Source organism: Anabas testudineus, chromosome 18 (assembly GCF_900324465.2).
Source record: "Anabas testudineus chromosome 18, fAnaTes1.2, whole genome shotgun sequence".
Classification (NCBI taxonomy): domain Eukaryota; kingdom Metazoa; phylum Chordata; class Actinopteri; order Anabantiformes; family Anabantidae; genus Anabas; species Anabas testudineus.
This window is the reverse complement of record NC_046627.1, coordinates 20,169,186-20,181,906: the sequence shown is the minus strand read 5'-3', so window position 1 is coordinate 20,181,906 and position 12,721 is coordinate 20,169,186. Positions and strand designations below refer to the sequence as shown.

General features: G+C 40.6%; 2 protein-coding genes across 2 annotated transcripts; both read right to left on the bottom strand.

The window, feature by feature from the left end:
• Positions 1-80: 80 nt before the first annotated feature.
• zgc:101810 (actin family protein) lies at positions 81-6,090 on the bottom strand. The gene is made up of 9 exons (XM_026353183.2): positions 5,909-6,090; positions 4,886-4,996; positions 3,441-3,599; positions 3,089-3,218; positions 2,827-2,963; positions 2,535-2,684; positions 1,976-2,121; positions 1,741-1,873; positions 81-849 (listed from the first exon to the last, which is right to left on the bottom strand). The coding sequence occupies exons 1-9, from the start codon at positions 5,954-5,956 to the stop codon at positions 679-681; spliced, it is 1,185 nt and encodes a 394-aa protein (XP_026208968.1). The 5' UTR covers positions 5,957-6,090; the 3' UTR covers positions 81-678.
• Positions 6,091-8,490: 2,400 nt separating this feature from the next.
• Positions 8,491-10,619, bottom strand: six7 (SIX homeobox 7). Its single transcript, XM_026353217.1, has 3 exons — positions 10,212-10,619; positions 9,050-9,213; positions 8,491-8,698 (listed from the first exon to the last, which is right to left on the bottom strand). Exons 1-3 carry the CDS (start codon positions 10,617-10,619, stop codon positions 8,491-8,493), a joined length of 780 nt encoding a protein of 259 aa, XP_026209002.1.
• Positions 10,620-12,721: the final 2,102 nt, after the last annotated feature.

Here is a 12,721-nt window from a genome sequence, read left to right as displayed (position 1 = left end):
CATGTGGTTTGGTGAACGTTGGGACTGGATGTTTTAAACCAACCACAGCACCAGAGGGCAGCAAATACTAACACCAACACTTCAGGTCTGTTTTTTTATTGCAGCTAATATCACATGAAGCACTGCACAGTTTTTGCACACAGCTTAATTAATTGATGTTTATGCTACAATTCATTTCATATCATCAAAGTGCAGCAAAACAAGACAAAGCATTAGAATTCTAACAATTTATTTAGATAAGATGATAGAAAATCTTTGTGTTCCTCCAGTGTAATTTGACATGTTAGTTATTGAAATGATAGTTATGTTATGTACCATTTTAAACATTTCCCACTTCCTGCATCAGTCCGTTGTTTTTCCAAACATATACTATTTAAGGATGTCCAAAACTCTCTTTGACTGGCACAACACTTGGTTATAGTCACTCCAAAAGCATAAGGTTAAACCAAAAAAGAACAAAAATCAGTCATCAGCGTATTGAATATTTAACTGTGTAGCTCTTTAGTCTATAAAATTACTGTATAGAAGCATTTTATATTCTCTCTGAACCCAACTTGGCAGGTTGACACTTTGAAACTCAAAACACAGAGAAGTGGAAATGGAGCGCCAAGGTTTGGATAAAAGGCAATAAGATAAGAGGCAATAACTTTAGATATTTGGAGATATTTGTTTCCTTTTTTATCTGACACCACTTCCCAGTTTTTGCAGCACACCCAGGCCTTTTTCCTGATACTCCGCCCTGCTCAGCCAGAAGGAGTCTTTATCCTTCATGATGTTGGCCAGCACAGCGCCTCCCTGGAACACCATGTGTTTACGGCTGGGAGGGTCCTCAATGCGGATCCTAAACTTCTACACAGGGTAACAGAAAAGAGGGGAGACGTCATTAAAACATTTACTTTAACTTACATTTCCTTTTAATAGAAGGTTTGTGCACAACTGACAATTCAATCTGCAGTCAGGCAACTTTATTTTGTTTAAAAGGGTTCGTTTGGACAAATGCAATAAATATTATAGAATAACAATAATAATTATTTATTTATTTTTTTGTTAATCGTCTTCTTCTTAAAATTAGGAGCATCCTGTCCCAAAGTGATGCTGAAAAACTAGTCCATGCATTTGTTACTTCCAGACTGGACTATTGTAATTCCTTATTAATAGTTTGTCCCAATAACTCATTAAAAAGCCTCCAGTTAATCCAAAATGCTGCAGCCAGAGTTCTGACTGGAATTAGTAAGAGAGATCATATTTCTCCTACGTTAGCTTCTCTCCACTGGCTCCCTGTTAAATCCAGAATTGAATTTAAAATTCTTCTCCTCACTTATAAATCCCTCAATAATCAGGCTCCATCTTATCTTAAAGAACTCATAGTTCCATATCTTCCAAGCAGGTAATTGAACTGAAAAAAATAGTATTAATTTTGAGGAATTTTAAACACAATTTTTCTCATTATCAAAGCTGGTGTCTACACTTTGTTTTATTAAAGAGTAAGTAAGAGTAAATAAACTTGAGCTGAGATTGTTTTGTCAGATGCAGTTATTATTATTAAAACTGCAGAAAAAAAACATTTTCTTTATTATTATTATGTAAAATGTATTAAATTAATGGAGAATATATTCTGCTAACACCATGGCTTATGATAAATGGTTTATGACATTTATGCAAAGGTAATATGGATTATCAATTGTATCATCATTCATGTCAAGCAGAAAAAACATATTTTTAGAACATTAAAGTTCTTACTGATAGTTTCTCGGTGTCTCCATTCAGCACTCTTTCCAGGTAGAGCTGTTTGAGCTCTCTTTCCAGTCTGGATGGGAGGCCAGGGTACATGGTGGTCCCTCCTGACAGCACTATATGCTTATAGAAATCTGCCCTGCAAAGAAAAACACATGGTAGCTTCTGATTTTCTGTGTTTCCCCAGATTTTAAAATTTGTAGTTGAACAGATTTAAAGACAGTGACACTGAGACCCACACCTGAGGTCAATGTCTGCTGCCTGGATGGTGTTAAACAGCAGCTCCGCCACTCCTGGTCCCTCCACGTTGATTAGATGGGGCTGGAAGAGTGCTTCGGGAGCCCCAAACCTCTCTCCACCCACATTCACCTGTCGGCCATCGGGGAGCTTTACCAGAAAAAGAAACACAGTTGGTTTTATTTTACGTTTTACAATTTTACATTGTCATTTTCATGCCACTTTATCAAACTGCATGGTCAGTGCTGTGATATATTTGAACCAGCATAAAATAAGTTGTAAGCTATATTATCTCTTTATAATGTGATATATACTGTCTTCAAATGAAACTAGATGAAATATAAATCACTCTTCATTTGAATTGAATTGGAGCTCTTGTGGAGTCAAGCCAATTATTTTGACAAAACAAAAGTCCAGTTACCATGACTCAACCTCCACATCTGTACCTCACTATAAAATTTTGGATTTTCCATTTAGTTTCTAATGGAGCAGACCAGCTGCTTCCCTGTCTTGTCAGTCTTTAAGATAAAAAACCTTTCATGGGAGTTTATTGTTCAACATACTGTGAATGACTCGACCAGGAAGGTGGTTTCTGTGGCCAGGCGCTGTTCCTGCTCAATGTTGTAACCCACATAACAGAGCTTCTCCTTCAACATGCGCACGGTCTCAAAGTCAGCAGTGTGGTTAAAGGCGTAACCACGGAGCAGCAGGAGCTGAAGGCAACAAGATGAGAGCTGACTTTTTCTTCTTATGTGCATGTTTACAGAAACAGCATCCCTCTTTTTTAATGTGTACAATATATGTGATGTTAAGTACCTACATTCAAAACACTGAACGGAGAGTGTTGTGGTTTACCTTGATGAGATAGCGTGTGATGTCACGTCCTGCAATGTCCAGCCTGCGTGTGAGGTGAGGCAAAGAAAAGCCCTCATACACTGGACAGAGATGGGTGACACCATCCCCCGAGTCTACGACCACACCAGTGAGCAAACCTGTAGGCAAGGTCAGTTCCCAGTAGACTATTTGAGGAAGCATCTTCCACATTTGGCGAATCCATTTATTCATTCATTGAAGTCAGACTACAAGGGTTTGAATCTGTGTAGTATTACCATCTTACCCTGAGCGTACAGAGTGAGCACAGCCTGGATCGCCACATAGATGCCGTGGAACTGGTACGTCTCAAACATCACCTCTGCAATTTTCTCACGGTTCTTGGTCGGGTTCATCGGGGGCTCAGTCAGCAAAATCTTGAAGGAGTAAAATTTGGTTTTTAGGGTTTTTGATATATTGTTGATATAAAACTTTCATAATTCAGCAGTGCTGGCTGATGACATTTAAACAGGACGCTACTGGAATACAGTATATAATATGAATGTAAAACTACTTTTTCATACATTTCATTCTTTGTTATAGACAAAATACAAAATGCATTAAGCACTTTGCAGAATTTGAAACAGTTTGGTTTGTACTTTGCATTCAGGTGGGTTGATGTTCAGGCGATCAGGACCAAAGGTGTGGTCCCACAGGTAGATCATGTCCTCCCAAGAGCGCACCATGCCGTTGTCCATTGGGTAGGACACTTCCAGCATGGATCGACATTCGCTGGCCTCGTCCCCCACCATCAGGTCCTGGGTAAAGAGATCAGAAGGAATTCAGCCGTTGTGGAGGAGTTTATACGCTGGAGAGCAAAGGGTCAGGAGCTGAGCTTTTTGCAAGGTGTGTGTGGATTTGTCTTGATATAATTAGAGGATTAGGACGGGAGATGTTGTTTTGCTTTTCAGAGAGGAGTTTAAAAACAAACGCTGTCTCTTTTTTTGTCATTTATATTTCGTTACTGGTGCCGACACACCTTAATGTCGGTACAGATACTGTAACAATACTGGAGTATAGGACAGATGTATTTAGTTCAGAGAGGTTTCAACTGATGGTACTTTGAAAAACAGGAAGTTGCACTTTACTAAAATAGTAAGACTACAAGGTGTGATGTCTTTGTCGCAACACTGATGTTGATATGAAGGCTAAAAATAAATAAATGAAATAACACACAGGGTACCTAACCTTCCTTCACAGTTTATTTTTGATGACAGTGACTTTTGCAAACAAAAACATGCCTGTAGTAGAGTCCTAAAGAAGTACAAGGGTTAGAGGTTTGAATGACTGCATGACATCAGATTACACGAGCATATGAACTTAACGTAAGACGCTAACAGGCGTACAGTTCTAAGTTCTCTCTAAGCTGTAATACGTATGAGCTGAGAGTTAAGAAGAGCTGGAGGAGCAGGGCCAGGTCAGGCACCTAATTAGCTGAACACGTCTTACAGTGTCTAAACGATCCTTTGCTTTTCTTTTAGTAGAGCACAACTACATGTAGACTGAGTTTCTTTCTTGAGAGTCAGTCACTCTGTTATTAAAACTAGGTTTCAATAAGCCAGATAGATAGTTTCATTCCATTTGCGTCCTAGTCGTTGCTGTTATCATTTATCTCAAGTCAGAATCAGTTACAGAAGATTAGGTGGAGAGCATTAAACAGCACCTGTTCCTTCAGCGATCACCACCTGATCACATTACGCTCATAGAGGAAACAGTTTGCGAGAGTTTCATGTTTCCTGCTGTTGAATCATTGTTCGCAGGTTTGTCTGTTGCATGTTGTTGCTCTTCTTTCCTCTCCACTTTCCACTCATGCTGACCAGTCAAGGCAGATGGCCGCCCACCCCAAGCATAGGTCTGTTGGAGGTTTATTCTGTTTTTCCTTGTTCACTGTTACCTAGTGCTGCTCACAGGGGACATGTTGGGTTTTTCTCTTTATTTAAATAAAGAAAACTGAAGTGAACTGAATGTAATGGTCCATGAACACAGCTGAAATACCATCAGACTGACTCAATCTACCAGGTTAAACGAAAGAAACTACGCTCACCTTTATCTCAATGTCGCCCACTTTGGTGCTCGATCGTATGATTGGTCGACCCACCATGGCCGGGAAGATGTGGTCAGGGAAGTTTGATCCAGCAAAGCCACATTTCACAAACTGAGAAGCGAAGAGAGAGACAACAAATGATGACATATTTTTTTTATAAGTGAATAAAGTGAATAAATTTTTGTATGTTTGCTGAAACTGAACATTTGTTAATGTAGCCCTGAATCTATGATGCACATTAGTTGTACTCATACTGCACTAAGCCTTTTCAGTTCCATTCAATTTAATCTCACACTAGACTTAATCTGCATCCAGGAAACTGATTTTAGGTGTATTGCCATGATGCATTTACCAGATTGTCTCTTATTTATTAGACAATGTCACTGCAATTTCATTACATTATGAAAATCTGAATCGTTTATTTGACAACCTGTTACATGGCCTTTTAATGGTTTCTCAGCAGACTGTTTCTCTGCCTGCCATGACACACCTCATACTGCACTGTTTCAACTTGTCTTTGTGGTCAGAGACACATTCCTTAGCCTAAAGGTATGCATTAATGCCAGGCAAATAGCAAAGTCAGCTACAGACAACTCACGCCTCTTATCTGTCTCAACGCTCTATCAGTGTACAAATGCTATAACATGATGTTAAAGAGTCACTCCTGAGGTTTTGGTGCCTCAAATCTCTCTTCCTGGTTTTCATCCAATTGTTTCTCAGTTTACAACATCACATCCATTTAAGGCCGTAAGAGGCAAACTGACAAGTCCAGACAGATGTGGAATCAGACTGCAGTATGCACACAGATTCACACCCCGGACTTTTTCAGGTGTTTGCCCCTAAATGAAGCATTCTCACAACAACGATTAAAACAAATCAGGCGCTAACATTTAACACAGCTGCTGCACGTTTGAATCATGCAGTCTTTGGTTTACAGTGACAGTCTGGTGCATTCAAACAGACAAAAATACTCTGTCAGGAAGTCATATGGTACAATGTTGACATTGTGGATATTGAACTTACCCCCGTGCCATTGTCACAGACCACCACTTTCCTCCCCTGGCTGTCCATCTTACTTGAGATTCTCCCTTCTGTCAGGACAGGGGTGCCACTAATGGATGATTAAAACAAGGTTATTACACATGAATTTAGCAGTGACTACAACTGACAGGTAAGCAGAAGTCTTCTTGCTACTCCTTCGAGCATGGGTGGGATTACTGAATGTGAGGACGCCCATTTTCTGAGGCCAGGAGGAGGGAACTACACCACGCTGTGGTTTTTTTGCCTCGAGGGAAACAGGTAGTATTTTTTCCTGAATGAGGCAGTTCTGTGTCATTACTTTGAAGAATGTGCTGTAACATTAACTAGTTAGTTACTAACTTGATACAAAAACAGTATCTGAGCACATTTACTAACGTATTCAACTAAAGTACAGTTTACTCTATTAGCATTTACATTTAATTATTTATTATTATTTTTCCCCCACTACAATTCAGATGTAAATATTGTACTATTTACTTCAATATATGTGTTTGACATCTTTAGTTATTTTTCAGATTCTCAATGCAAAGTATAATATGACTACATGATTACAATAATAGATGAAACTGGTTCATGTGTGCTTTTTATTTCTTGTTAAAAGAGTTTTATTTCACTGGTGTGCAGCCCCTAACATTTGCTTTGGAAAGGTCACTGGAAGTCGAATAGTTGCTTTTAGTTTCTTATTACAGTAATTGTACTTTTGTACTTGCTGGAAATGTTAGAGTGCAAGATTGGTACTTCAACTTAAATACAGAATATATCAAATAGAAGTGCAAGTACTTACCAGTAGCATTTCACTAGAGTATTGAATTTGAGTACTTTAACTTATTTTTATTTTACTTTTAATGCTTTAACAGTAGCATATTTTGTCTGTAATATAGTGTAACACTTTAGCACTGATAATCAAGTTGGCATAATGTAAACCTTCAAATGACTAATGTCAGCATCTGATTTTCTAAGAAGGACAAATACTACAAGCCAAATGACACGGTTTGTTTGTTTGGTAACACTCACCAATCGTTGATGACATTTCTGGTGCCTACATCATTCCCCTACACAAATTAAATAAAAAATACAAACCACATATTTAGCCGTCATAATAACTCTGAAAGCTACAGTAAGTAAATTCAGTTTTAAAAACAAATGCCAGTGTTGCTCTGTGTCTGCTAGTTTGCTTTAATGTTGAGTATATGAACTTATATAAGGTGATAATGTTGTGTTTTTGTTTGTTTTGCAGTGCAAACACAAGTCTAACTAGTGAATTAATTAACTCATTCTGGTAGCTGGAAACATGCGACCATTAATGTTTGTAGTTAGACCTCTACAGCAAATATTTAAATCTCTTTTTTTCACTTATTTGTGAACAGTGGTGAAATTGAAAGAACCATGAAATACAATGGCAAGAAAAAGTATGTGAACCTTTTGTTGTAAATGTGATCTGATCTTCATCTAAGTCAAGACTATTAACAAATGTAATGTGCCTAAAATAATAACACAAAAGAAATCTGATCTTTTATGTCTTTATTGAGAACATACTTCTTCTTGCCACTGTACTATGTCATTTTCTGATTTACTGAGCTGGAGAAAGATTTGTGTGCATTCTTATTCATTACTTTGTCTGCACTCAGTCAAACGGCTCCTCTCTTGAGATGATTCGCACTGTGGAGGGACGTCTCACCACGTCAGATGAAACAATAAAATACCATATTTATCTCTGTTTTCTGAAGATAGTGTGTGGCTGCGTTTCTCTCCCCTTGTGTTAATAAATTATTGACTGAATTACTTTTTGGCAAATGGAGCAATATGTGGTGCCAGTCACAGCTCACTTGATGTGGTTGTATTATTCTGTGGCTAGACTGCTACACTGATTCCTAATAGACATGTAATAGCTGCTACCACCAACATTAAGAAAATGAAAATAGGTGAGACTAAGAAATAAAGTATATGCAGCCTGGCAATTATTCTGTATAGGATTTAAGCCAAAATCTTGTGTTTTGAGGCTGTGTGGCGTCCAGCAGCACTGGACACAAAGCTATGTAGTCAACCAAGGCAGTGCATCGCTACAATGCAATAATATATCTTTACATATAAATATATTAACCCAATACAACTTTGGATAAAAATAAGTTCATTTATTCACATAAAACATTTACAAAATCCATGTTTTCACTGAAACGCAGTAATGTGTTCTGACATGATGGTTGTTGTAAGACAGACAGACAGGCTTTTGAGTCTTTGAGAAGAATGGAGGAGTACCCAGTGGATGTTTACCTAGCTACAGATCTGAGTCACGGCCAGCAGTAAACTAATCTGTGTAACAGTCAAGGTCATGTGCCACGATGCTTTTTAAGTGCATAATGTTTTTGCATATCATTCCCTCACGATGTCCACTCTCAGGCGCAATAAACGGCCTCCAGGCCCTCCTCCCACTGAGAGCAGCTCGACTGTGTCCTCTGCCACAGACGGGTCAAGCGTCTTTAAAACGCGTCTGAGCCTGACGACAGACACCGCTGTGAACATCTCTGCAGGGAACGAGAGTTGGTCCGTGGAAAGAGTTCATCACCTCAAGACTCGAACTCGCTGTCGCTGCTGACTGAGATCTCTGGAGTGGAGGCTCCCGTTCCTCTGTGCTCGGTCTCTGTGCTACAGTCGCTGGCCTCGGGGCTTCCCAGGCGAGGGGAGGCAGGCAGCAAGTGAGGGTGATGGCGGCGTTCCTGGAGGGAGTTACTGGGGGAGCTTTCAGAGGGCAGGAGAGAGGGATCCTGCTGCAGTCTGGATAAAGAAAGAGAGCAGGACAGGAGTTTTAAAGGGGCAGTCAACATGACCACAGGAGTCAAATATTATCTTTTTACTTCAGATATTTAGTTTTGCTCCTGAGTAAAAGCTGCTATCAGACCCTAAACATAGGGTCAATAGGGCAATAATCGATTCATCATGTTGGACAATTGTAAGCAGCTTCCACAATGTGGATTTTCTCTGTTTTGTATTCAGTGTCTTTGCACACTTGGCTATTTAAACATATCACTTGAGTGTAGAGGAACTTATAATGCACAATTCACTAATAGTGGCACATCTTTAGACTCAACGGCTTCCTAGTATAAACCTATGTAATGTTTTACTGACCTGTTCTTTGCAGACGCAGCACGGTCTCTTTGGCGGCGGTTCTTGAACCAGTTGCCAACCTGTGTTGGTGTGAGCCCTGTGGCCTGGGCCAGATGCCGCTTCCTCGACGGGTTGGGGTAGGGGTCTTGGAGGTACCACTCTCTCAACAAACTGCGCGTTCTTTCCTGGAAAAGACGTAGAAACATTTTGCATATGTAGGCTTCTGTGAAAAGACACCACAACAATGTGGACAGCGTTTGAAATCATCCAATTAAAGCATAATCTTATAAGTATCATATCATGCTCAGTGTAATCATATTAGATTGGATTTATGAATAGATGCTCCCAATCAATATTACAGCAATACGTAACAATGTATATCCACTAAATGGGATCATGTTAAGGGGCTTAATAGGCTGTTTCTCCTGAGTTTAAGATTAACTGCACAATCAATATTACTCTGTGCCGCAAGAGGGAGATCACTCACCCCACAGAGTGCGTGTCTGTTTGTAGCTCACTCCTCTGTTAGGAAATTTAACAAAAGAAGTTGATGTTTCTGTAATTTACTGGGGAAAAAAGTGGTGCTGAAGATGCTCTTTACTCCAACTTGTGAGATGCCTTGTTTTGTCTCACTGGCACTTTCATAGCACTTTACTTGTCATGCCTTCTCCCTGTCTTACCTAGTTGCTTTGTACCTCACTTGTAAGTAATTATAATTATGTAATATAGGTAAAATGTGATGAACTGCACTTTACAGTATGAAGTAATGCACTAAGAATATTACACATAGAATGACTTTTGTTTGGCAGGTAGATGGTTGATACAGACTACTGTAGGTCTGTGCTCATATCATGTTAAAGAGGAGCTCATATTAATTAAACATTAGATCAATGTTTAATGAACCATGTGGAGAAAAGCTTTGCAGGTGCAAACAGTAAATATTCTTATTCTGTATGAAACAGAACTATTGTAATGTAAGAACACATAAAGCATGTCAAACAAATGATACATGGGACTAACAATTAACAATGTTATTCTGACTTGGAATCAAAAGCTTAAAGCACGTTTGGTGCAGTTTAGGTTTAAATACTTGATGGAGCGTCTCCATCCTAAGATGTGCATATGTACTTGTGGAAGTGTGGAACATGATGCCGGCGCAGTGTCTCACTTTCACGTCCTTTACCTTAAAGCAGTGCGTCTTCTGCTCCCCGTCCCAGATGGTGCGGGGCAGAGGGAACTTCTTGCGGATCCGGTACTTCTCCACCGGGCCCAGCGGCCGCCCCCGGAGCCTCTCCGCCTCTCGGTAGTGCGCGTCCAGCCACAGGTCTTGGAGCTTGGCGTGTGACTCACGCGTAAAGCGGTGGCTCTGGAGGATCTGGTAGAGAGCCTCGAAGTTCCCCCCGTGGAAGGCGACCAGCGCCCTGGCTCGCATCACGGACTCGTGTCGGTTCAGCGCTTCCCCGGCGGAGCCAGGCACGGCGGCGGGCAAGGACCAGAGGAACCGGCCGAGGCGCTCGATGTCCCCGGTCTCCTCCAAGTTCTCGCACACCCGTGCCACCTGGTCCGGTGTGAACATAGGCAGCGGGAACATCTCTGAGCCTCGTTGCGTCTCAGTATCTCACCGAAGAAGTAAGGAAATCTCCGCAGGACGCATGAAATAATGTCGCTTATCCAACCGTGAGTACAAGTCCAAGCTTAACGCCGCTCGCAGCATCTGTGTGCTGCCTCTCTTGTGCAACTCTTTCCAAGTATTTGGGCGAATTCAGGAAAGCCGGCGCGTAAAGGCGAAGGCGTCTCCAGGTTTCCAGAATACAGACAAATAAAGAAAGAGGACAAGAAGTCAGCCTGTATTTATAGGCAGATACAATTAGCATCTCTGGAGTTGTTTTGAGAAGGATTATGCGCCCTGGCCATTAGCCTCTTAGCAGGGGGTAGTGTGTACAGAGGTGACTGGCTGATCAGCTTGTTTGGCTTAGCCTGGGGATACATTGACTGTCAGGATGAGTGCAGTGAGCAAACAAGCGGGGAGAGGAGAGCTTGTTGAATTGGCCGATCTGGAGGAGACGGGAGCGCCTCGGGAGGAGATGATGATGATGATGATGAGCAGAAGCGCACGAGGAGTGAAAGGCAGTGAGCAGCACCGGTGTTGTCTTCTTCACTGAGTGGAAACCTTTAGAGCCATAACTCTTATTAGTGCTGCATCAGATGTCACATGCACCTCGACATTTGGCCTGCAGAGGACATGGTGGGACACAAAGCTGCAGCTAATACCTCCATAATTAAAACAGACAGGGTTGCACCTATAGGTTATCCTCTGCGACCTCTGAGCAGACCATAATCAAAACGCCCCAAGACATCGATGTGCAGCAGAGCAACTACAGGACACGGAATTAATGATCTGCAGCTCGGGCCAATCCTTCTGATCTCAGTAGCTCATTAATCAGACTTAGGATAATTTTCGTATTATTCAGGTTAAGGATCCAGTGAGCATCTGTCAGCTGTAGTGCAAACATGTTGCACAGTAACCCAGAAGAGCAACGTGGACCAAGTCCTGAACACAGAAAGTTGACTCACCAATAGTACATGTCCAGTTTCAATTAAAAGCCCTCACTGAGCATCTGGGAGGACAGACACAGATTAGTCTTTGGCGTGAATATGAGGCTTTGCATAAAGGTTGCAGTCAGGTAAAGGATCATCGGGTTTAAATTTAAGGTGAAGGGGCTTAAAATCTACAAATCTGTCTAGAATGCAGGTCTGAGACATGAAGAGCTGATCTATGAACATCTGCAGCATAATGAGGGCAGTTTTGATTTGATAGGAAGCAGTTAGTTATTAGCCTTTTAGATCGGTGGGTTGAGGAGATTTCTATTAGTCCCTCAATCATAAATAATCCCTTCAGTGTATATTCCTATTGGTATATTCCTGGTTGAACGTGATTCATATTTATTTTATGTTATTTATAATTGTATTAAAGTGTAAAGTCCATATTGATTGATTGATTTTAAAAGACATTACATTTTATTATTAAGTTATTAGAGTTTTATATTAGTATTATTAGTAAATTAGAGTATTTGTAGTGTATAATTATCATTTAATGGATAAAAGCCCACACCGGCAGCACTGCAACTATTCATTATGCTTTTTATTCAATTAATAACTGAGGCTATAGTTTGTAATCAGTGTGATAATAGAAGTGACAGCACAGTTGTAAAAACACCTCCAGGGACTCAGTTTACCATTAAGCTCAGGATGAGCTAATATTTACTGGATAAACGACTTCAATTAATTAAGTATCCAAATAGACGTCTGCACCTGTGGGAAGCTTTCAGCTCTGATATGGAAAGCGTGTAGAATTACTTTACAAGCGGTGGACCATCATTTGATACACGTTAGATCCTAAAGCTAGATTAAAATACCAGGTGGGATTGGTTGGCTAAGGTTAGGCGTGACTGTGTGTGTGTGTGTGTATGTGTGTGTGTCTGTCATTAGCACAGAAGGGGAGAAATGAGCTCAGTGAAGTCACAGTTAATCTAACCCTTCAAAGTTTCAGACACTTTGTGGCACCGAGCACCACACACACACACACACACACACACACGCTCACCTTCATCACAAGAAATCTGCCCATCTAAACCCAATCTGTTTAACACTTTGAGAGCAGATTGAACCAAAATCTGCTTAAGTGTTTCCAAG

Excerpts from the sequence above, each read along its gene's own strand:
- zgc:101810 (XM_026353183.2), bottom strand. The coding sequence starts at position 5,956 with ATGGACAGCCAGGGGAGGAAAGTGGTGGTCTGTGACAATGGCACGGGG. Across the intron at positions 3,219-3,440 it reads TCAACCCACCTGAATGCAAA|ATTTTGCTGACTGAGCCCCC; the intron begins GTACAAACCAAA and ends TACTCCTTCAAG. Across the intron at positions 2,964-3,088 it reads GCTCACTCTGTACGCTCAGG|GTTTGCTCACTGGTGTGGTC; the intron begins GTAAGATGGTAA and ends CCTTGCCTACAG.
- six7 (XM_026353217.1), bottom strand. The coding sequence starts at position 10,619 with ATGTTCCCGCTGCCTATGTTCACACCGGACCAGGTGGCACGGGTGTGC. Across the intron at positions 9,214-10,211 it reads AGAAGACGCACTGCTTTAAG|GAAAGAACGCGCAGTTTGTT; the intron begins GTAAAGGACGTG and ends CGTCTTTTCCAG. Across the intron at positions 8,699-9,049 it reads GCTGCGTCTGCAAAGAACAG|ACTGCAGCAGGATCCCTCTC; the intron begins GTCAGTAAAACA and ends TTCTTTATCCAG.